The sequence below is a fragment of the Ceratocystis lukuohia genome (assembly GCF_044167205.1).
Source record: "Ceratocystis lukuohia strain C4212 chromosome Unknown Supercontig5_pilon, whole genome shotgun sequence".
NCBI classification, from domain to species: Eukaryota; Fungi; Ascomycota; class Sordariomycetes; order Microascales; family Ceratocystidaceae; genus Ceratocystis; species Ceratocystis lukuohia.
In genome coordinates, this window is record NW_027263524.1 from 2,423,142 (window position 1) to 2,446,855 (window position 23,714).

A 23,714-nucleotide genomic window follows, 5' to 3' on the forward strand; every position below is an offset into this window, starting at 1 on the left:
CTAGCCATTGGAACGGAACACCTAGCTTATATTATCAGAATTAAAAAAGACAAACAATACTCAATAATAACAGTACCCTTTTCACACTGTAGGCTCTGTGAAAATCAAACTTCGCGGATTTATCCAGCTACAAGGGCGCGTAAAGCTCCGCCTCGCACTAACTGACATAGCAAACCTTTTCAAAGTGACGTCATGCTTAATCATGCAAATTATCTGAACGAGAGGGAGAGCTTATTGTTCAGTTGATTCCCATTCTATATTCGCGACTATTTCCCCCTCGGCTTCGAATAACTAACTAGTCCACCTCCCCTTAACCGTCGCCTTACCTGCTAGCAAACGCTGGGCTTCCAACCTTGCTAAGCGGTACTAAGAGCTTAAGATGTGTTTCAATTGTAAATATGACTATCAGAGAGACAGACCAAGGCAAAGAAACAACTATTATCCAAGGACGGCTCAGGCTCGTCTAGAATACAATCACCACATATGACAATACTATAGATATTTACAACTCCGATGAGACTGCCTATTATAGGCTATGATGTGATCTTCACGGGGCTCATGTAAAGAGAGGAAGGTTATAAGGGAGAATGTACTCACTCCCCTTCGTTATCATCATCTCCCTCCGCCCTTACCGCTTTTCCTATCGCTCTTACTAGCGCCCTTGTTTGTAACCGCCTTCAAACAAAGCTCTAAGAAAGCACGCCTTCCCTCCGACTCTTAATGTAGCTGTGATATTTCAGCACTTGCTAAGCCAAGCTAATACCTGGCAGCTATTTATTTTCCTTGGTAGGCTGAAGCTATACACGTATGGCAAACATACCAAGCCAATTGCAAATACCAAACAACCAAGGGCAGTAGTTGATTCCTTATGTGGCTGAATAGCAGTCCATTTTAGCCGAAATTCTCTCTCCCTCATCTGCCATAGCTAACAAGTTCCTTACACATGCACACATATGAGATGATATTCAACTGTAACGAAACCATATAGTATTATGATGGCCCGCTCGGCGCTTCTGGGGAGCACCCAGGCGCTACATAGCAAGACCCTTTTATATTAGAAGAAACAACAAAGGAAAAACTCCCAGGCCTAGCCCAACCAAGGACACCCGCGATAAAGACTGTTAGCCATCTAGAAAATAACGAGACAACGGCAATAAAAGACCAGAACAGCTATCAAGAATATAACCAAAAGAAATCTTCCAAGACCCAACAGCAAACAACAAAAAAAAAAGAACGAAAGTAATAAATATGATGATGGCGGAAAAAAGACTGCAAAAACGCAAGCAAAAAGCAAACTATGAAAAATGGTACGGCCAAGATGCAGAGTAGAGGCACATGTCTCTTAAACATGTCCCCTAATGATAAAATAAAACAAACCCGTGTGGGCTCATCTCGCAGCGTTAGTCCGCCGCCGTTTAGCGACGCCCGCTGCGAGACTGGTTGCGTCGGACAGTCGTCGACCGTCTCAGACTTTCTATCCATACCGACTCATCTAGCATGTCCTGCACAGCCGAGGAGCTGTTGACTGCTGTCATGCGTCGGTCGCCAGCTGTTGGCCGAGTCTCACGCACGTTAAAGGTGAACGAGCCACCGCTTGCAAATTGCGTCGAAGGGCTGTTGCTCGATCCTGTACGCGGCAAGCTCAGGGGATGCTGCGAAGTATCAAGATGGAGGCCTGCAAGACCACCGTTCCATGTGCGCCGGCTGTCGGCGTCATATGTTATATCGCCCGAGGGACTCAGCGGGTTGATACCACCATTGCTGCCGTTGCTACCACTAGGGCCATGAATCGAAGACGAGCGTGCACTGCCATCGGCCACAGCCAAGGTAGGGCTGTTGGAGATGGTGCTAGAAACGCCGTCCTTGATGTTTTGCTGGCCGTCGTTGTCCTCACTACGGGAGGCATTACCGTCCCGGTTAATTTGGATAGCTGGCAGGGAGGGCACGGTGCCCATTCGGGAAGCACGCTTCATTTCCATGTGGCGCTTGAACTTGCGAGACCAGTACAGCATGTTGAAGAAGTTCACGACAACACGGCGACGGACTTCTTCCTCAACTCTCTGTAGACGTGCACGGCGACGAAGGAACTCCTCCAAACGCAGACTCTTGCTCTCACTAATGATCTTGTAGTGGGCCAGAATCATGAGCACCGACGTAAACGAAATGCCCTTGTCGGGGTCGGCGGCGACCATGACTTCCTCGAAGAAAATGTTAAAGCGACGGCGGCGGCGGCGAATCTCTGCAACATCTAGTTGCGACAGACGAGTGTTGAGACGCTCGAGATTGATCTCAGGTTTAGCCTGGTTGATGTTGCCAAAGGCAGCGTGCTGAGAGTCTGCCGAAGTATCGCGGATGTCCTCAAGAATTTGGCCAACTGAGTCCTCGTGGGGGTACACGCGCATCTCGAAGACACCCGAAAGCTCGCCCAGAAGTCGCGGGAACTGCTCCTTGGTAATAAAGCCAGTTCCGTGGGGGTCGATCAAGCGCCACGCCTGCTTGAAACGACGAATCTCCTCGCGCTCAAGTAGCGCCAGACCGTTGGCCTTCTGGTACACGTAGGCAAAGCTTTCGCAAATGAGCGACACAAAGAGCGAAATGAAGATGTACATACTGAGGATGTTCCATGACACAAACAGGAAGCGTGCCCACGGCTTGCTTCCACAGTCGCTGTCAAAGAATCTTGGCTCATCAACACACAACGGCGGCACAATATCAGCAAGATCCTCCATGACCTGATTCCACCCTTCTCCCATACTGACACGGAAGAGCATGATGAGCGCATTGGGCACGTTGCGGAAGTTGATGTTGCTGCTCGTTCTCTCACCCCAGCGCGTCAAACTAAACGCCTGTGTGAAAGCAATAGCATACATGAGGAAGAAAACGAACCACGTGGCGAGAAGATTGATGATGGCCGAGAAACTGCCCGCAGCTGTCTTGAACAGTTGATGCAGGGCATTGTTGCGGGGAATTAACAGAAGAACGATAGCTACCAGGAACGCTTTGTGGAGCTGCACATAGGTGTCCGACTCAGTGCTGCTGATCAGCAAGGCAGAAGTGGTAATAAAACTGCCACTCACCACGAAAAGCGAGTACAGATCCCACGAGCTGCGGCGGAAACGGGTCCAGCCAAGGCCGAGAATACGGACCGAGATGTTGATGACGTATATCAGCGAGAATACCATGAACAGAATGTCACGTCCTATCGTCCACGAGTCGGGCTCCTGGTAGTACTCTGTCATCAGCAGAATCAGATGCAAGACCAAAATGGTGGTGATGAACGAGTACCAAACACCTCGCTTCTCAATAGCCCGCTTGTGGCACCATATGCGCCACGGCTTCGCATGGTCATTGTGAGTAGTCTTGGAAGGCGAGACCTGGCGCAGAATTTTGCGCAGCTCCAGCCACGAACGCTGCTCAGTAGTGAGGAAAGCAACTCCGGTTTGCTCAGTGTAGTTACGCATGAACACAGAAAGGAACAGTGTCAGGACGAATACAGTGGACATCAGGTTGTAGATGACGAAGAAAACAGCGTTTCCGGGGCGGTTAGCGGAAATAGGCTGGTATCCGGGCTCAGTGATAGAAGTAGTAGAAAAGGCCACATCAATCCAACCCTCCTGACTGATAATCTGGAAGAGCGTGAACATAGATGCACCAAAGTTGTCAAAGTTGAAGTAGGGGTTCTTGACCACACGAGGAGACAGGAGCTCCCAATCGTCTGCATACGGTGTATTACTGTATTCACCAAAGCACTCGGAGAGCATGACAATATCCGAGTCGCCATCGTTGCAGGAAAGGAGCTTTCCACTGAAAAGGGTAAGGCCATAGATGGCAAAAGGAATCAGCAGCGACATGGATACAAACGCTGCGCTTATGATCTTGAAGGATCCCACGATGACGGAGTGGAAGGTTTCGCGCGCATCGTCGCTCATGTTAAGCAGACGCAGGGCTCTGAGTGCCTTGAAAGCTCCTACAGCACGGGACACAGCACCATCATTAGCGAATAGAGTGAGGATATAAATCCACAGCGTGATAAGCACCACGCCATCGACGAAGCCCCAGAAGCTGCGGTAGTAGGCGTTGGGGGTCCAGAAGAAACCATCGGCAACAACCTTGATAACAGCCTCTAGTGTGAAGATGCCGGCAAAGAACACATCGCACCAGGTGTACCAGGGGCGACCAGTGATGTCGTGATCCTCAAGGTACTGGCGTTGGAAGAGGGGAGTGGCCACACAGGCTAGAAGAACCATGCCAATGATGCAAATGTAAATGAAGAACGAGAATGAATACCAGGCATACTTGTTGGGCTCACGGCCCTCAAAGCGCTCGCTACCACGGCCAGCGCCAACGATGAGTTGACAGAAGCGACGAATCGGGTTCTTGGGGCTGAAGATGAAAAGCGAGTTGTTGTACCGGGGGTAGCGGGCAATGTACTCGCGCTGGGCTCTCTTTCGGGCATTAGTTGCCAGGACAGCCTTCTTAGCGATGGAGCGAGGATCGCTACCGCCGATAGTATCTCCTCCGGCAGGTGGATCAAAGCGAATGTTGGAGTAAAAGGGGTTAGGTTCACGACTAGTGAACAGAGTCACCATCTTGCCCCAGAGCGATGAAAAGAAGCCGGGCTTAACATCACCACGGCTTCCGCCAGAGAGGAAAGTCGTGGTAGCAGCGTTAAGGTGTCCATGTCCAGAGCCAGTGCTATCATCAGCATTGTCGGTTTCAGCCAAGAATTCTTGCACCAGTGCATCCTTAAGAAGCATTTCCATAGTAGCCGGGCCGTAATCCAGAGGGTCACGAGGCTTCTGGCGACGTCCTATGGAGAAGATTGTGGCCAGGGAAATCTGGTGGGAAGTTGTTTGACCAAGTTCTTTGCGCTGCAGGAAGGCCTTGACCTGTTCTAGTCGCTTTTCATCTTCGGAAACATCAAAGTTCTCTTGGATAACAGCGACGAACATGTTGATCATAATAAAGTAGGACAAGAAGAACCATCCGATGAAGAAAATAGCACCAAAGACAGCCATGCTAGTGCCCTTGCCAACTGACGTAACGTTGTACAGGATCGTCGTCCAATCTTCACTAGACAAGATCTGATACATACCCAGGAAGGAGTTGTAGATATTTCCGAAGGTGATATCGAGGCCTTCACCATCAATCTCTTCTGGAACAGCACCACGGAAGAGTTGGACGGCAAAGATGGCCATGAAGAAAGTCATCATGTAGACGAACAAGAACATGTTGGCGATACCTGAGGCATCACCCAGAACTAGAAGAATCAGTTTCCGAGTCATGGGAACGGCCAAAACGACACGGTAGATACGCAGAATCTGGAACACCGAAAGCCAGCCATACAGAACCGCGTTGTCATGGATTGGTGGCAGGAGAATGGCTGTAGTCGCAATGGCCAGAACGAAATCGAACAAATTGACATAGCTACGGAAGAAGTGCTTTACATTGGCAATGAAGCGGAAGATTATTTCAACATCAAGAGCAATCGTTGCGATGATGGAGATGTTGTCGATAGACTTCGCTGTTTCATCCGACATCGACCACGTCCTGCAGGCTTGGGCCGTGAGATCAGACACGATAAATGAAATCCACACAAACTTTGTCTTTTCGTAGAACTTTTGCAGAGATGTCGCTTGCCAGGTCTGGGTTTCATTAGTTTCCGTTTGTATATCTTGCTTGCTTGAGAAAGCACTGCCCTGGTTTTCGGTACGAATAACTTGGAAAGCGGATGTGATGACGGCGATGACTAGATTGGTAAGCCAAAGCATCATGATAACCAATCCAGCGACGAAAAATAGCGCAGCAGCGAGGTAGTCAGAGTTTGTGGTATAGTACATGATATCAGCAAAGGTGTTGGCACTCATGACGACAAAGACAAGCTCCATGGAGTTGAGTAGGTTATCGAAGTTGACAGTGCCATTGTGCGGGTTGCTCTGCTGAAGACAGTAGGACCCACGAGGGCAGATGTAACCCTTGCCCTTACTGATGCCGTTTTTCAAGTCGTCCAAGCTGTCACCGCTCTCTGAGTACACCCATGGCATCTTGACACCGGTGGTATTGTCAAGATGACCGCCACAAAATGCAAACTCGTTTGCATAAGTTGCAGATATGTTTTTAGGATCAAGAGGATCAATCCAGACACAGTGACGCATCAGACTAGACTTGAAGCTCTGAACACCGATGATTGCAAACAGGACCCAGAAAAAGATTAGCAAGAAAACGACACGAACCAACAGCGGAGCAGCCTTTTTCAAACTCCGTAGGATGATTGCGGTACCATTGGTGATGGCAACAAGACGGAGAATACGCAGGCAACTAAGCATACGGAAAATATAGATGTCATGACGATCTTCATTTCCTGTGACGCTGAGCGAAAAGGACAGCCAGAAAGACATGACAGCAACAAAGTCCAGACGATTGAAGCCGTGGCGAAGGTAAGCGCGTCTCGCAAGCTGCCATCTCTTTTGGTCTTCCTTAGACGCGTTGTCGGCTAGGGCAGTGAAAGTACGGAGTAGGGGGGGCGGAGCCTGAGAAGTACGGGAGGCTTTGCCCTTGTGGCTTTCAGGCTGGAAAAAGGTTGTGTATTTGTCGATAATGTTTGCACGCACACCGCGTTGGCGATCAACAGTACTGTACTCAGCAGCATTGAGAATAAAGCCAGAAACAATTACGTGGGCGCCCATTTCCAAACTCCAGATGATGAAAAGTACGAGATAAGCCCAGTCCATGCGACTTTCGCCCCAGAACTGCGGCCGACCTCGCCCATCATCGAACACGCTAGGCGCAGCATCCGCAGTCAGCAGAATAAGTTGGAGGATAATAGACAGCAGAATAAAGATCTCAGTGATGGGTTTGACCAGAATAGTGCATAGCCACTTGCGCAGCGGGTTTTCAGGCCCAAAGATGCCCAAGCTTCTGCCCTTGAGAGGGTTTGGCATGGGCACAGTGGACTCCGAGACCGGGACTGTCTCTTCGAACGGGTTGCCAAGCTTCTCCTTAGGTGAATGCGAGTACATCTGCGACACGTAGCCGCTTTCCATGCCCAGCGGCGACATTACAGGGGAAACGTGGGGGCTAGTGCGCTCATCATCCGACGGGGCTCTTGATTTGCGGTTCATGGACAGCTGCTGTTCAACAACCTCGGCCTCACCGGAAACATTGACAACTCGCTCTGACATAGCACGCATAACTGATCCGGCGCGCTGGAGTGCTCCCGTAGCAGAGGGCGATCGGGAGCGACGGCGAACAGAGCCGGAGGGTGTTAGGGAGCTTCCATAGCCAGTTTGGCGATTGGGACGCAGAGCATCATCGGCAGACAGCATCTGGCCCTTGATAGGGCTGTTGGCATAGCTCGAAACGGTCTGGAAGCTATCACGGCGAACAGAATCGGCGGGCGAACGGGGTTGGAGGGTGGCGCCTGATGCGGTGCCATCAATAGGCTGGGCACGGGAAGTAAGGGGCACTGCGTCAGACTCGGGGTTGTGGTAGGGATCATCGTAGTAGCGTCCGGATTCATTGAAAACGGCAGAGTCAGGCGATATGGATCTATCTTGCTTGATATTGGGAGGCAGGGCAAACGAGACGGAGGCGGCGTCAATGGGAGAGTTCGACCGCTTGGTTACCTGAGCCTTCTTTGCCGGGGTCGACCAGGAGGTTGTTAGAGGTGGCACGGGCACGGGCGGTGTGCGGTGGGCTCGCGGACTTCCAGTCGAAGAAGAGGCATTTTGCATTGTCAGTTGGGGATAAGGATAATCCGAATAAGATTTTTGCGAGAGGGAAGACGACCCAGCAGCGTCGAAGGTAGGGCCTGCGAGGTGCGACGGGGAGCCATGCTTGCTGCTTGAGGCGACAGCTTGCTTGCCAGAAGAACGATCCGGCGTTCCAGGCTGCTGCTGCGCCAAGTTCAGGGCCGCGATGTCGCTGTCCATGATGTGGGAATCAAAGTCAGGGTAGGCGCAAGTCGTGATGGCCCATCAAGGTTGTCGCAAAGCGAGCCTCTACGCTGATAAGACAGGTAGGTAGCCAGGCGGACAGACGGGCTGGGGGCTAGCACGCTATGCAATGCAATGCGGTAATGGGGGAAGGGGGAAGGGGAGGTTCGAAACGAATGAGATTGAAGGCTAGCAGACAGGGCTACCGAAGATTGAAGAGAAGGAGAAGAACGAAAGAACACCAAGAAAAAAGTCGATTATCGCTGAACAGGCATCGTGCAATTTAAAGACGCTGACTGAATCTACCATGCATTTCACGAGTTAGTTGGCTGCTATCATGTTTTCTCAGTGGACACATGGGATAGGGACGAGGTTGGCCTATGCCAATACGAACAAGCCCACAAGCCCTGAGCGGGGTGGATGGGCCAGGTCTACACATAGACACACATACACTCACTATGCCAAGTCAATGTTATGAGAAGAGCGAGGGTCGGTGGACAGAGGTGAACAAGGGAGGGAAAGGAATGGTCAAGACAACAGGCTGCGCCCGTTTATATGGGGGGAGAAAAGAAGCAAAAAAAACAACAACAGAAATAGCGAACGTGAAGATGACAGGAAAAGAAAAGAAAGAAGAATATGATGCATGAGAGAAAATCAATCGCCGGTCGCCCTGCAAATATGCAAATATGCAACAAGGCCCAGAGTCTCTATGAAACACTAAAAGTGGGCAGCGGGTTTAGGGAAGAGTTCGACAGGAGAATAAAGAGGCGAGAGAGCGGCTTCGTCAGGAAGAACCGAATATAGCGCCCTATTCGGCCTAGACGTTAAAGCTTTCCAGCTATAAAAAAAATTGAGCAGGGGGAAACAAAAGCCCTGACGCCCTCTTCCTAGTGGTTAGCTTCTGGAGATATTAGTGGACCGTGCACGAGTATTTTTTTTTTCTTCAGATAACAGCACGGCTCAGCGAAGCACAAGCACATGGGAGAAGAAAACGTGTTGCGCTGCTACTAGAACAACAACAGCAGCGCCCGAGCTCCAAATATAGCAAGATAATGCCAACAGCCAGCCAGTCAACATGGGAGGGAATCTCCAGCAGGCGACTCTGAGGATCGCGAGGAACAAGGTTCCAGAAGAACTGCCACTAGTGCAAACAAGCAAGAGACCACCAGCAGGAGTGGAGGAGGAGCTATGTACATTAGCCGGAGGCGTGACGACTCCCTACAGCATGTCCACCACGCGCATGCTACGGTAGATGCATCCATACATGCATACGTACTCCTCAGCTAGCTGGGTTGGGCGAGCTCCCGCTTGCTGCTGTTGCTGCCGTTGCTGCTGCTGCTGCTGCTGCTGCTGCTGCTGCTGTTTCTGCTGCTGTTTCTGCTGCTGTTACTTCTACTAGCATCCTGCTAGCGGCCTGCTTTGGTTATTGTTATTGTCGCTTTCGTCGTTTCCAATGTTTCTATTGCCCGACTAATAGGAGCGGCTTTTTTTTGTGTGTATGTCTTACAATATCCCAATAAACCTACCTTCCTGTCTGTACAGCCCAGTTCTCACTGAGCCCGCAACAGCCCAGAGCACTAGAAGCAACCTGCGAACCTACTGCAGGAATAGCCGCACAACAGGCCCTCAGCCACACTGGAGCTGGGCCGTGCCGTGTGCAGAGAGGAAAGAACAACACAAGAGTTGTGAATAGAGAAGCTACATATGGTACTGTGCCTGTATAATGGTTTTTACGTGCCTCCGCACCGGCTTTTTTGTTCATTGGGCTGCTCTGGTGCCCTTACTTTCAGTACTTGGCCCTGCTTCGCATGCCTCGCATGCCTCGCACGCACGCCTCGTTTCATCTTCGTGCTCATCATGCACAGCAGATGCATAGGGTAGGGGGGCTTTATTGATGACATAATCTGACCCACTTTATCCACCAAACTCTCGGCGCAGGCGTAGGTGGACTGAGTGGGTGCATTGGGATTTGGCGCCTGGCTTGGGCCTGCCGGATTTCATTTTATTTGTGGTCAAGTACGCGACGGCTAAACGGAACCCCAACAAACGCGTTCGATGTTTGCCCTAGCCTTTCCAATTTTGTATTTTCCCCTTCCTTACCAGTCCCTATGACGGCTAACCTCATTCAGCCTTGTCACCTTCCATAATTGTTCGCTCAGAAACTTCTCCTCTGTAATCGCCATTCATCTTTTCTCCAGCAATGGCCATCGTGCACAATTGTTCGTGCTAAAGTCCCAAATTATCGCTAATTACACGACGCGTTTTAATTTACGGCTCTCCGACTACTTTATTTTTCTTCTCTCACCTTTCTTTTTCGCCTCACGCTCATCTTAGTTTCCCATTGTTGTCGGCGGAGCCTTGTCAGCATATGATCAATATCTGGTCCGGCGTACTGATTGGACTTATGCGCTGCCTTCTTGCCTAACCCTTGCGCTTTATCTTGACGATCTCAAACACGTAATGGTTTCTCTACGCAAGCGGCCGCACTCTGGCACTGAACAGACTGCTCATCAAACGTCCGCCAGTAGACCATCCAACTCAGTCGAAACAAACCCTACCGAACGGAAGTCACCTGAGGCTAAGCCTCAGCCTGCCGGTCCACTCCAGCGTCTGCGCAACAATTGGTACTTCGCCAACCTCTGCCAATGGATCTATCTGTTTGGCCAAGCCGTCAAAATCCCGGACGAGATTGATGTCGATGTACGTCCACGATAGCCATGCGGTCGCCTCCGTCTGCTTCCCGCCTGCTAACCTCGCTATTATCATCCAGGTCCTAGAAGCCGAGTGTCTGAAGCAAAGATCAATTGTCCTCCTTGATGTTGGCCTGTGTCTTCTTAAATATCTTTCCTCACATCGTGGGCTCAAGTATGATTCTGCCTCCACCATATCTATGCCATGCCAATCCATGCCTCCCGTCCGTCCAGCTAGACCCTCTGCTAACGCCCTGGCCTTCCTACCTGTAGCCATGAACTTTTCGACGAATACACGCGTCGGCAGTACTTGCAAAAGTTGCCAGAGAAAAACCCCTTTGGCATGGACCAAGTTGCAAAACCGTTCCATGAGTTTGACATTGACACCAAACTCAGGATACTTCATCAAATGACACAATGGACTATGATCAATTCGGAAAAACTGAGAGACCGTATGACAGGACTGAAAGATACAGACCACACTGGTTGGGTACGTTACCATCGTGGTACCTTGGGTACCTGGAATTTTTGGCGCGTACAATCACTAACACGCTTTGCAGAGAATCGAACCCTATGGCTGGGATAGTGAAGACCGCTCATACTATGTTCTTGACGACAACCGCTTGTACAGAATGACTGATGCCCCTGAGTCAACGCCACCTCCATCAAAATCAAAAAAGTCACGTAAATCGCAGCGTTCTGGAGGGCGGTCTAGCAAAAGACGGCGCGTCGGCCAGGCTACCGGTGTCGATTCTGCAGATGCCGAGGAGGAAGATGCTGCATCAGAATCAATTAGCGACGACGCAGCGCAGCCGATTGACGATGGGCTTGGGGGTGCAAAGTGGGAGTGCATTGCGGTTGGCTACAGCGAAGTCATGTCTTTCCTTGCAACATTACAAAAAACCAAGGATGAAAACGAAAAAGTCTTGCGCGACCAAATCAAGCGCCATCTGCTCCCAATTCTGGAGAAACAAGAAAACTCCCGCAAGCGCAAACAGCAACAGCGCAATAAGGAGCTTGAAAATTTGTCCAAGATGGCTAATGCGAAGCGGTCTAGTCGCCTTGCTGTGAAGCAAGAACAAAAGACTATGGAAGAAAATGCAAAGGAAGAGGAGCGGATACAACATGAGAATCAAGCAAAGGCCCGCAAAGAGGAACAAATTATGCTCAAACGCGAAAAAGAGCGTGATCAACGGCTGCGCGCCCGAGAAAGGCGCATGAAAGACCGGGAATCACGGAAGCTTTTACACCAGCAAGAACTCGCACGGCTATCGTCTCAATCCACCGAGGCCGCTGCGGGTCAACGGCTTTCTGGCCGTCGACTACAGGCTGAAATAGAAAGACAGAAGGAAGCTCTTGCTGCTCTGGAAAATGAGGAGGATTGGATGTTTGATTGTATCTGTGGGATGCATGGGCAGGTAGACGATGGAACGCACTGTCTTGCGTGCGAACGGTGCAGCGTGTGGCTGCACAGCAAATGTGTAGGTGTTGACCATCAAGACGCCGAGCATCCAGATTTCCATTTCATCTGTGCTTCATGCAAGCGACGAATGGAAGATGAACAGAAGAAGGTGCAAACAGTGGCGGAGCCTAATGTTGGACAACATGATGTGGGGCCTAGCAATGTGACTGATGGCGATGCTCCATCTCAAACAGATAGCACGCCCATTCCAGGTCCAAAAGACACTGCCTCTGCTAGATCACTCGAAACCAACAAGGACGAAGAGCCTTGGGCTGCTGCAGTCGAAGATGACCCCTCTTGTGCCACTCCTTCAAGCCCCAGCCCCTGCAGCTCGCCAGGCGTCCCCCCATCGCCCTCAAAGAAATCTGTTCCACTCCCATTAAGTGCTTCTAGAAATAGCAACACTCCTGGAAGTGTGAACGGATTTGCTTCAACCCTCTTCGCAACCAGACAACTCCACGATCGTGCAGGTGAGTCTAATTGTGCACTAAGCGTACGCCCGGAAACCCCTACGGAAAAAGGATGTGCCAAAATGTCAGATGGACACGGCACGGCTACCCCGCAGCGTTTCGTGAAAACCACGCCCATGTCCCGAAGATTGTCAACGCCCAGCGGAAATGGGGTTTTTGCACCTCCAGGGCGTAGGTCTATGTCATTTTTGGACTCTTTCAATGCCAACCTAAACTCTTCTCCCCTGGGGAAGCCGGCTGATCTTGACAATCCGTCGTCTCCTATCCCGCCTGCTGAGGCAGGCATATCACCACTCAAGAACACGCCGGCAAGGCCGAGGACACAGAAAGGATTGCTCGCATCGCTTAAAGCCTCTGTGTCTATCCAACCGCCGACGGTTCTTGCTCCAGTGCAGGGAGAGGTTATCCTCACGCCGCCAGTTAAAATGACAGAGGAGCAGCGCCGCCATAGTCGGCTTCAGCAGCGTTTGTCTTCGCCTTTAGTGGAAAGGAGGCTTAACAAGGAGGGTGGAGAGGGGAAGGGCCAGGATGAGGGCGTAGAGAAAGAAATCATAGCGTGAAATGCCGTAAACAAGAGTTTGTACATGATACATAAACTTTATGAGGAATATTTCAGCAACAAGCACACTATTGTTAAACTCCACTTTAACCTTCGACTTCTAGGATGCGTGCTTGCATCGTACGTGTGCATCTAATCGTGCTAAAAATATGTGCTGTATGTCTTGGTGACTCGTAGTCACTCGTCTTCTAGGAAGAGAGTGATAAATGCTGAAAAAAAGACAAGAAAAGTTCCAAGCCTACGTATACGGAAACATGACAAGGCTCTCTCATGTGCGTCACCCTCTACCAGGACCACGAGCAAGCCACTTGGCTCCAACGAACGATTGAGAAACGAAACGCCAAGTGAAATGTGAAAGCCCAAAAAAGGAACACGGCCTTGAGCGCGGTCTTCTTTGAAAGACGAGGCTAGTCTCGCCTGGCACACAACGACTGCGGTCTACGCGGTGCAACAGGCGGGACGCAAGCTCTTTGACGCAATACAGGCAGGCATGGGCTGGCCGAGGATTTGTTCCAGAACCAAGTCCGAGGCAGACTCCTCCATGCATAGAAGCAATATGGGACTGGCGCAGTTGGAGAAGGCTGTCCCGTGGCGCAAGTTCTTTGACTCGACCTCCACCGTCATTTGTCATTTATCTCGACCTTCCGCCTCCGCCTCCACCTCTGGATTTCCTATTCAAATCAGGCTTTAGGGTTTGAGCGCGTAAGCACGTAAAATGACCAATGAGAAGCTTGTAGAGGCTACTAACTAGCAAGTGCTTTTTACAACGGGAATCGCGGCTTTCCTTAAGTCCTAAGTTTTTAGTATAACAAGTATTTGTTAATCACGTACTTGCCTCACTGAGTCGAGTCTTTACCCTATAAGACAAGCGAGAGTCTGGACTGGGCTTGTATGGCCAGCGTATACAGAGACCCCTCGCCCCCTCAGCATCCACTGTGGGAAGCCTCGACCTCGACAGATAAATTAACTGTTAATGCAAGAGCAAGTGATCAGCTTAGTTCCGCTTTTATTCTATCCCTATAAACGGGGCTCAGAGAGAGTGTTTATTTTGGAAGAATTAGGAGAATTTGCGGGTACATAGGTAGGGTTACAGGGCCCACCAAGACAGGCATGGGTAAACCCTGCCTAAACTACAATGTATGAGGCTTCTAGAAGGGGTTACGTGACACATTTGACGAGGGCCTCAGAGAAAAAAATATGCACGAAAGGAGAGCAAGACGGACTCTTCTTTTGCTGCCGTGCTCTTGGCCTCTCCCTCCCACCCCCAGATCTTAGTGATAAAGCTAACTAGAACTGCGTGCTGCCTACTTGTATTAGATGAAAAACTAACGTTAAAGCGTGGTGCAACAAGGTGATATCCTATAGATGGGCGCATGGGCGACGCGCACTAAAATTATTCTACAGATACCAAGCGTTCATCTCGCCCCCCCCCCCCCCCCCCCCCCCAGAGGGCGATTGCTCTGCTGCGTTCCCAGTCATGACGTTGATTGCGCTTGAGACTGCCGCAGCCTTGGAGAAGTGGCTACAATCAATTCCTCTTGGGGATTTCAAAGAAGAGAAAACCCGTGCCACTATCCCGTTTCTAGTTATGCCTAATACCCTTAGGGCGTCCAGATCGCGTTAGTCAGCGCAGAGCTCGTAACTTGCACCAATCAGAAGCCAACGCTAAAGGCATTCACCAATGTCTTTTCTTTCAAACAAGAGCCCAAGTCAGCGAATCCATCTATGCTAAGCCGCTTGGGGTTACAATCGTTTGGCTATCGTAGACAGAGATCATAATCACCAAAGATCGCGGTGCCGAAGGCCAAAAGTATGCAGCTGCGCTGAGCTGATGACCAGCGAGAATGCCAATGGCCAGCCGTGTCCTCTCCTGCCAAGCCTCTCTTCCTGCTCAATCGAGTCTTATCGAAACTACCGTAGCTTTTTCGGGGAAGAGAGTCACCTGGCCTGTTGCTTGCCCATCACCTTCGTCACCTTTATCACCTTTTCGTCACATCCCATCACGTCTTGGCAACTCTTTGATATGACCTGCAAAATGGCTAGAAGTGGCAAAAATTAACGCAAATAGTGGCTAGTTACTCCTGCTTCACACCTGCGAGAAATTGGAAGTGACATTCTCCTGTGGCCAGCCCTCTGTATTCTTTTCAATCTCCTTTTCTAAACCGCTGAGAATCGTAGCTTGGTAAAGCTAATGGGGCCGCCTAAGAATGACTCTGGGTCTGCCCGGAAAGCCTCTACGAGTTGACCTTTTTCTAGTGTTGAACTTTGTAGCTGGGGCTTGATATCTTAACACACAAACCCAATTGCGGCTCCCTTTTTATGGTTGCCATTTCTTGGTTGCTGCCAGGGGCTTGTCCTACTATCTGGACCTGCTCGTGCTCCTCGATCTTTTGCATAGAGTCGCACTGATCCCAGCAGGATTTTGGGTTACTTCTGACAACTTCATGTGTACAAACTGGCTGGGGCTTGCTCCTCGCTATGTTGTCCAGACTCGCCTCAATTCATCTGGAATGTGAAAGAGATAAGAGACACATTCACAGGTACACCCGTACTGGTTGTGTACCGTGTACCTGTGGTATTTTGATCAGAGAAGCATAGCTACATGCATGGTTCGGTTTTCTGGTATCAGGTATGGGGCGGATGCATTCGGCGAGAGTAAGAAACAAGTGTACTCCGGCCTCTCGCTTCTGAGCTATCAGTATTCTCACCTGCTGCTCTCTTTGAACTCCAGATCAGATGTGAGGGGAAACTTGCCTCTCTGTAGGCGTAAGAGTCTGGTGATAGAGGCAGTCGTGACTGATGAAAGAGAACTTGTGCCCCCTTCCCACTTTCACCACTGATACTTCGATTTTGCGCTAAGTACTTAAAATGTTAGTTTCTCTTTTCTGGATTCTGGTTGGTCAGTTTACGGGAAGTTTACGACCAAGCCTAAGCTATGCCTCATCGCGACTAGCTTGGTGTCTACCTTTCTATGCAACTCCTTCCCATTCAACATCGCCCACCTTTTCGCTCCGTTTGAGACACACCCCATCCCTTACCCGGTACACCCCACACTCGGCCAAGCTTCGTGTGAAATCGTCCTGCAGTGCAGGCAGCATGGGGTGCATGCAATGATCTTATGTGACTTTGGAACTCCTAAAGATAGACGAGCTGCTGCTACGGGACGAAGGCAAACTCTAGCTACGGACTGTACGCCTTCTCCTTTGGAAACAAGGAATTTCCTCCAAATGTTTTCTAGTCTCCCAACGGATATATTAGGCAAAGCAATCCACCCTCTGTTTCGTCTTTCTTTTTGTTTCAACTCACCATCACTCATCACACACCTTCTATCTACACAAACACTCATATCTTCTCTTCGAGCTACTTCAGCAAGCCCTCAAACATACTTTAGCAGCTCTTTGCACTTTCCAACCTTCTCTCCCCCCTCCTCCCCCACCCTCCTCTTCTTTTCCTGGCCATTCTTTACGCTCCCTTCACCAGCTCTTCTTTTCCACTTCCCTCAAAAATGTCTCTTGCCCAGCCTACCTTCTCGAAGTCTACTTCCACCGGAAGTCTTGGAAGAGCTCCTCGTGTCCGCCCCCCATGATGAACTTCCCCCCTCCTTCTGCTTCTTCCCGTACTAGAAACAAGGACGTCAGAATGTCCGAGGTATGCTTGTAACCACTTTCTACTGTATCATAATGAGATCTCTATTTGCTAACTACGTTGCTTAGCCTACTATTGCTCGGCCTAACCTTCGGACCCGCAGCCAGAAGGCCAAGCTTGGCAGCGCAAGAAAGTCTGGCAATGCAGGCAAGCACGGCAGCTCAGGCGAGCCCATCCCTATTATCGCTGGCCGGATCGAGAAGACCCCCTCTCCCAAGAAGCGTAATGACAAGGTCCGCCCCGGACGCCGCAGTGCCGCAATCCGGTCCCCTCTGAGTCAGCTGGCCAGACAGTTTCCAAGCATTGAGATCCCCGACATTGACAGCTTTGTCAAACGCTCTTTTGAGGAGCGCCATGCGGAGATCAACCTAGGCAAGAACCCCGGCAAGGTCAAGAGACCTATGAATGCCTTCATGTTGTACCGCAAGGCTCACCAGATGCTTGCCAAGACGATCTGCTGCCAGAAAAACCACCAGTACGTGTCTCAGATTTGCGGCGATTCCTGGGCGATTGAGCCTATGGCCATCAGAGAGAAGTTCAATGTGTGGGCGAAAATCGAGCGGATCAACCATCAGACGGCTCATCCAGAGTATAGGTTCTCGCCCAACAAGGTTGAGGAAAAGGTGCCTGTCGGCGGCGACGAGACAGAGGTCGAGGACGCGGATGCCGAGGACGATTTGAGCATCACTTTTGACGCAGTTAGACTGGGTTCCCCTCACCTGGGCCAGGGTGATATCGAAATGCATGAGGCCTCTTATGGAGCCTCTCCCTCAGAGTTCCAAGTGGCCCCAGCTCCCGCCGGTGTTGTTCCTACTCAGGACACTAGCAGCTCTTTCGGAAATGGTCCCGTTTCTAGCCCGGCCACGGCCCCGAGCCCTACCCTTGCAGCTCGCGCTGAAAGCCCCCTTTTCACGACTTCTACCGAAAGTCAGCTAGCCAACACCAGCCCACAGGCAGTCACTGGCACTCAGCAAATTGAGCCCAACATTCCCGTAGCGGCTGGCACCTATTTCCCTCCTTTCCCCAACACCGAAAACTTCTTTAACGCTGAGGCCTATCCACACCCTGTGGCGATGGAGTTCGGAGTACCTTTCTTCGGATTCGAAGAAGAGGCCAACCAGATGCTTGAGACTTTTGAAAATGAACACAATGCTCATCAGGTAGTGAATGATGTGCCAGTTGGCCAGGGACCCATGAACCCAGGGGAGAATTGGGCGTACTTCCCTCCTACACCTAACTTCTTTGGCACTGTTGCTGGGCTTTGAGAGAGCCCCTTAGAATATACTTAATGGCGCGGTTGTGGATATTAGCTTTGATTGTGTTGCTGAGCTGGCTTGGACTCTGGTGTTGGCTTTTATTCTGGTAGTAGTTCTGCTTCTAATGTTTCTTTCTTGTTTTTGATTTTCTACCTCTCGTACTACTCCGAGACAACTAATAGTTTCATGTTTATAATTTTGCCTTTTGTTTGGCTGCTTAGTTTTGTTAGTAATTGGAATGAAGTATAACTAGCTCTATCAACTTTGACTTCTTCAAGTTCGAGTGTCCAACTAGTAGCTAATCCTGGAACAAAACATGATTGGAGACATCATAAACAGCCACATATGCTTGTATTTGCGTACATGCCGCTGAGAAAGGGCGCACGAAAAGAGGGAAACGAAGACGGAAAAAGATCATAGCTTTACAGGGCTGAACTCAGGCCTGGCATCGAGCTGGCTCGATAATCTATTGTCGTCTTAGTCATAAGCCTCCGGCCCCGCGTGGCATGTGTTTCATCTCAGGTTTCTTTTGTTACCCTAACCCTAACCGCATAGTTAAAACATGCAAATCATACACATGAGTATTCCGTCCGCCAGTTATACTTGTCCTGCTTTGACTCTGGTACTAGCCATATGCCAGGCTGCCCTGTCCCATCGTTTATTTCCAGATTACTATCCTGTGAGTGCAATGTAGGGAAAAGGGTTTTTTTTTGGCGGTCTCTACGCAGCTGTATCGTGAGCCCCATGTCACTAATTGATAACTCGGATCGGACTTCATGGCATTATAGGATTGTAAACACCCATTCTCTTCATCTTTCTCGCCCATTCTAGGCGTCACTGTTGGGCACATTCTCAGTAAAATGGCCAGCTCTTGGCTCAACCATTCAACGATGAGATTGACGCGATGGATGGTGCTGTAATTGACGTAGATCTATAGGTGAATATGGGCATTGCTAGCTACTAGTTGTACGCATAGTCCCGAGTTAGAGGGATATTTGTTTATCCATGCACCGCGCCATGTAATGCTAACATTACTAAATACTACACCATAGCTGTCCAGACGTTAGTCAGTATATCCTCGTTAAGATTGGCTATCGTCCTTTCTTTGATCATCAGAATTGCATGGTTGATGCAACTTGTTTCTCTCTATAAAAATACAGGGGTGCCTAACAGGATCGATAGTGTTACAGCACCCTAGGACCAGCGCTAGACTTGGCTCTAGAAAAGCCCTATAGCCATAGAATAAGACCCATGTAATAATAGTGTACTAGGAGCACTTGAGACCGGAATCTGCTCCTCTTTGCCAAGTACACATAACGCCGTCGGATCTAAGCCCATGCAGCTAATCGGCGATAATGCATGTCTTTTGCCGGCCTCAGTGCTCAGGGGAACAGACATCCCTTTTCAATATTCTTTACTTGGTCAAGCCATGGGAGCAAACTACAGCCCTTGGTGTCGTTTCAAAAGCTTCAAATAGAAACTAGATTAATCTAATTAACCACCCCATGTTGTTTGGTCTCTCAGTCACTGCCAACTACTACACGCAATTAGACAGCCAAGATCTCGTGGGCTTGCGGATGGCGTGCTGCACAAGTCCTGCCAAAAAACCCCAATATCGTTTCCCTCAGGAGTATAAGACGGGAGCAGCTAGCGGGACTAACTGTCCGGATGATGACCAGAGTTGAAGACTTCCAAGGCAAGTCTGCAAGTTCCTGCCCCTAGTTTCTGACTTTTTTCGTGTGCTCCTTGTATCCTACGATTCCGTCCCATGAGCTTTGTGACTATGTAAGCTTATGTAGAGCCGTTTAGGGGAGTGTCTCACCCAATGCTACTCATCAAGTCTGGTAATAGGTATTACAATGCTGTCGCGGGTGGCGGCTTTGTATCACCCAAATCGACTGGTACAAGATGTTGAGGCAGAGGTTATCAAGAAAGTAAGACCAGAGTCTTGGCCTAGTGGCTTCTTGCAAATATGGACGAGACATGGACGAGACGGGTTTGTACAAGGAAAGCCTAGAAGTGGAGCATCATGCTGTACTGATATTGTGTCAACATAAGGATACGTGTGAAGATTTCGGGTTTACGGGAGCAATTTAACAAACAGGTCGGAGTAAGAGATGGACTGGGCGAAGCCGTAAATCGTAAGCGGAGATAAACATGAAGTATCTAGATCTCTTTGCCAAAGCCGGCTAGCATGCAAGAGCATTGAAAAGGCGAGCAGTTCCCCATCTTTTGGCGGAAGGTCAACTCTCCATCTCTATCCCCATACTCGCCCATACTTTGTTCTTCTTGATAGAGCACACTCATTCATTTACTTGCCATCATTCATTCTTCTTTTGCATACCCGCATTCGTTCTTTTTCATTCACTCATTGCCTTCAGTGCTTTTGTACATACATATCTGATACTGGTTATCAAATCATAGCTGCTTACCCAGCCTGTTTTCCCTTCATATTCATATCGCATCCCAACTTTGTATATACATAGCTCTATACTCCAACCGTAACCATGAAGTACCACGGTATCGCTGCTGCCATTGCGGCCCTGAGCACCCCGGCCATCGTCCATGCCGCCTCGGGAACTTTCCAGGTTCTCACCATGAACGTTGCTGGCAACCCTGGTTTTGACTACGAAGCCAAGATGCAGGATGCCCAAGAAATTGGCAGGCTATTTAATTCGTTTGGTCATGATGTTATCAACATGCAGTCGGTGAGTTGCTCAAGAGCATAGCATTGTTGTGCTTCCCTGAAAGTAAAGGTTTCTAGTTCTGACCCATTTTAGGACTTCGAGTCTCACGTCGGTATTTATGAGACCAATAGCCATCCCCATAGGACTACTGCCTTAGGTGGTCCTGGTAAGGGCGATGGTCTTGACACTTTGTCTAAAATACCTTTCAGTGACTTCCGTCGCATCAAGTGGGACAAGTGCTCCAATGCCGAGGGTGGCGATTGCGATGCACCTAAGGGCTTCACGTTTATGCGCATGCGTATTGACGAGGGTATTTACATTGACGTGTACAACCTGCAAGCAGACGGTGGCACGCAAGTTGATGACTCTACTGCACGCTCGGAAAACCTAATCCAACTGTCTGAATACATCAAGACATGGTCTGGCGGCAATGCTGTGATGGTCTTTGGCGGCACCAACGCTCTCTTTAGCCGTCTTGATGACAACGTTAGTATTTTCGATGACCAGAATGGCATGTCAGATGCTTGGTCCACAGTGGTGCGCAAGGGCGATTCTTCTGCTGACGCCCCCTGCGGAAATACCTCCGAAACTCTGATGTGCGAGCTTGGTGATAAGGTTTTCTCGCGTGGCTCGCCACTGCTTATTCTTGAAGCCAATGAATTCAACTACATTGGAAAAGCCTTCTCCCGCCGCGACAGAAGCCTGATGAGTGATCGCGACCCAGTCCAGGTTAGTCTAACCTGGACACAGAGGGAAACTTTGCGCCAGTCTGACATATTTGGCACTTCCCAAGGTCAGGAATGGTTCAACGATGCTCCCACTCTAGCTGCCAAGGGCAACCGCCCCAAGGCCGCTATAATTGCCTTCTCTGGTGGCAACCGCCTCGACAAGGTGTCTGTGACCCTTGATGATACCACTTCATTTGAGCATGGTGGTGGTGGCGGTGATATGAAGGATCTTACCCTGGAAGCTGATGAGTACTGGACCACAATCGACCTCTGCCAGGGCGAAGGTGAGGGCAAGAACCGTATCTTTTATGCTAAAGCAACTACTACCAAGGATAGGGTCTTGGAGGTTGGTAAGATGACAGAAAAATGCGACACTTACAGCGCACCGACAAACTTCCAGATTGTTGGCTTTGCTGGTCAGGCTGGTGACGAAATCGATCAGCTTGCTGTCGTCTATGGCCTCCGGTAAATGAGACGAAGGAGACGATGGACAACATGAATTTGGGAAAAGGTTTAAGTGGTTTGAAATCAAGTATGCGCTCACCATGGAGCGTCACTTGGTACGTGCCATACATAGACTTTATAGGTAACATATTTGACAAGAATGCTGGTCAAACAAGCATGCTGGTCACATACTCTTCGTATTTTCATTTTGATAGTCAATAAATAATCCGCAGCCTTTTACAATGCCAATGTAAATGATGAGACAAGTATGCTTCTTGGGTTTTAAGTCTACCAACATGGTCAAAATGAAGTTTTGGATGCGCCCCAAACTTTCGTCAAGTTAAGTATAGTACTTTTTATAATGGATACCGCTGAGAACCTCACCAAAATCACGTAACGCCCACGGCATAACCTAGACTAACCAACACCCAGATCTCGACCAGAGAGGCCAGCTCCGTATCAGAACTAGAACTAGAGCAGCCTCCGTCCGAGAACCTCGCCGAAAGCACATGACACTCATGGCATAATCTACATAATCTAGACTAACCAACACCCAAGTCTCGACTAGGGGAACCAGTTCCGTAAATCAGAACTAGAACTAGAGCTCCCCTCGTTCGAGAACCTCGCCGAAAGTAAATACCATGTCAACGGCAGCCCTGTCACTTCTAGCACGCACTTCGCACCCCAGCAAGCCATGTGCTGGTTGATGCGCTAGTTATTGCTGTGGCTTGATTGGAGATGTTCATGTCTCACTAGACTTTCACCACAGGACGACCCATGGAGTCATCGATATCGTCGAGCTCCGGGCTTGGGAGCTGGGTAGCCAGCTGGGCCAGCGGGGTTGGGATTTTGACATTGTGGCGTCACTAGAACTCTTGGCGACGTCCAGCTCTCAACTGTGTTTTTTGACAGAGTATCACATGGAATCGTCGATATCATCTAGTTCCAGTCTTGGGAGCCGGACAGCAAGCTGGGCCAGCGGGGTTGGGACTTTGAGATTGTGGCGTTTAGCACGGCTCTTGGCTCCACGAACCCTATCGGATGGGGCATTCTCGATTCGATCGACAACAGCAGGGACGGACGCACTCGAGTTCCTGGAATGGCCTGCGTTTCTGGGATCGTCCTCCCGGCCGGTGGCTAGACCGAGACGGAGGCCCGGCCATAGCAGGCTGTCGATGCAAGCAAAGGAGTTAGTAAACGGTAGTCTTATTGCAATACAAGAAATAGAAGTTACAAGCATACCTGCAAAAAATCGATGCCCTCACCCAAGGCCTGGAAGGCAATGTAGCTTAGGGCGGGATACTGCAAGTTACGAGAAGTCAGAATAAAGGCCGAATTATCATTCTTGTTGATAGACTTACCTCTACGCCATTGGTTTCTGACCCCCAGAAGCTGTCTCCCATGCTGTACTCGGGGGGACAAGCGACAACCACCGCGACGCGATGAACGCCAGAAACGGAGTTTGATAAAGCGAACCCATTGGGGTGCATCAGTTCGAAGTGAAGCTGAAGACCAAGTAAAAACGGGAATGATGGAGACCTTTGAAAAATGAACTGCGAGAAGTAGAAGAGAGGAGGAGAAAGAAAACGGCAATGGGAATGTCCAAAGAGCAACTAATATATGCGTCGGGTTTGTGTTTGCTCAAGTTACGGGGTTATCAGAAGAAAAGATGTCCAGTCATGAGTAGCATACGAAGTGTCATAAGTAGTGATGAATTGTGACAAGAACAGAGACGAAATAGTTACTCAATCTCCGCCCTCAAAATCACGTCAGGTGGCTATGGTATGTTCCTGCTTTCAGCCGATGAACTAGAGTACATGGCCTCATTGAATTCGTCAA

The 23,714-nt window shown here is 49.7% G+C and overlaps 6 protein-coding genes across 6 annotated transcripts; 4 read left to right on the forward strand and 2 right to left on the reverse strand.

The window, feature by feature from the left end:
- Nucleotides 1–1,415: 1,415 nt before the first annotated feature.
- Nucleotides 1,416–7,931, reverse strand: HOO65_050523 (Calcium-channel protein cch1; the record flags this gene model as incomplete). The annotated part of the gene is made up of 1 exon (XM_071000929.1): nucleotides 1,416–7,931. One exon carries the CDS (start codon nucleotides 7,929–7,931, stop codon nucleotides 1,416–1,418), a length of 6,516 nt encoding a protein of 2,171 aa, XP_070858582.1.
- A 1,078-nt stretch (nucleotides 7,932–9,009) lies between these two features.
- On the forward strand, nucleotides 9,010–9,658 carry HOO65_050524 (uncharacterized protein; the record flags this gene model as incomplete). The annotated part of the gene is made up of 3 exons (XM_071003528.1): nucleotides 9,010–9,124; nucleotides 9,222–9,356; nucleotides 9,540–9,658. The coding sequence occupies 3 exons, from the start codon at nucleotides 9,010–9,012 to the stop codon at nucleotides 9,656–9,658; spliced, it is 369 nt and encodes a 122-aa protein (XP_070858583.1).
- A 736-nt stretch (nucleotides 9,659–10,394) lies between these two features.
- On the forward strand, nucleotides 10,395–13,116 carry HOO65_050525 (Eukaryotic translation initiation factor 4 gamma; the record flags this gene model as incomplete). Its single annotated transcript, XM_071003183.1, has 3 exons — nucleotides 10,395–10,634; nucleotides 10,932–11,114; nucleotides 11,185–13,116. 3 exons carry the CDS (start codon nucleotides 10,395–10,397, stop codon nucleotides 13,114–13,116), a joined length of 2,355 nt encoding a protein of 784 aa, XP_070858584.1.
- A 3,584-nt stretch (nucleotides 13,117–16,700) lies between these two features.
- HOO65_050526 (HMG-box protein STE11) lies at nucleotides 16,701–18,025 on the forward strand (the record flags this gene model as incomplete). Its single annotated transcript, XM_071003397.1, has 2 exons — nucleotides 16,701–16,763; nucleotides 16,829–18,025. 2 exons carry the CDS (start codon nucleotides 16,701–16,703, stop codon nucleotides 18,023–18,025), a joined length of 1,260 nt encoding a protein of 419 aa, XP_070858585.1.
- A 2,498-nt stretch (nucleotides 18,026–20,523) lies between these two features.
- Nucleotides 20,524–22,388, forward strand: HOO65_050527 (uncharacterized protein; the record flags this gene model as incomplete). The annotated part of the gene is made up of 4 exons (XM_071003283.1): nucleotides 20,524–20,724; nucleotides 20,797–21,896; nucleotides 21,943–21,991; nucleotides 22,308–22,388. The coding sequence occupies 4 exons, from the start codon at nucleotides 20,524–20,526 to the stop codon at nucleotides 22,386–22,388; spliced, it is 1,431 nt and encodes a 476-aa protein (XP_070858586.1).
- A 403-nt stretch (nucleotides 22,389–22,791) lies between these two features.
- HOO65_050528 (uncharacterized protein) lies at nucleotides 22,792–23,278 on the reverse strand (the record flags this gene model as incomplete). Its single annotated transcript, XM_071003552.1, has 3 exons — nucleotides 22,792–23,044; nucleotides 23,110–23,177; nucleotides 23,237–23,278. 3 exons carry the CDS (start codon nucleotides 23,276–23,278, stop codon nucleotides 22,792–22,794), a joined length of 363 nt encoding a protein of 120 aa, XP_070858587.1.
- Nucleotides 23,279–23,714: the final 436 nt, after the last annotated feature.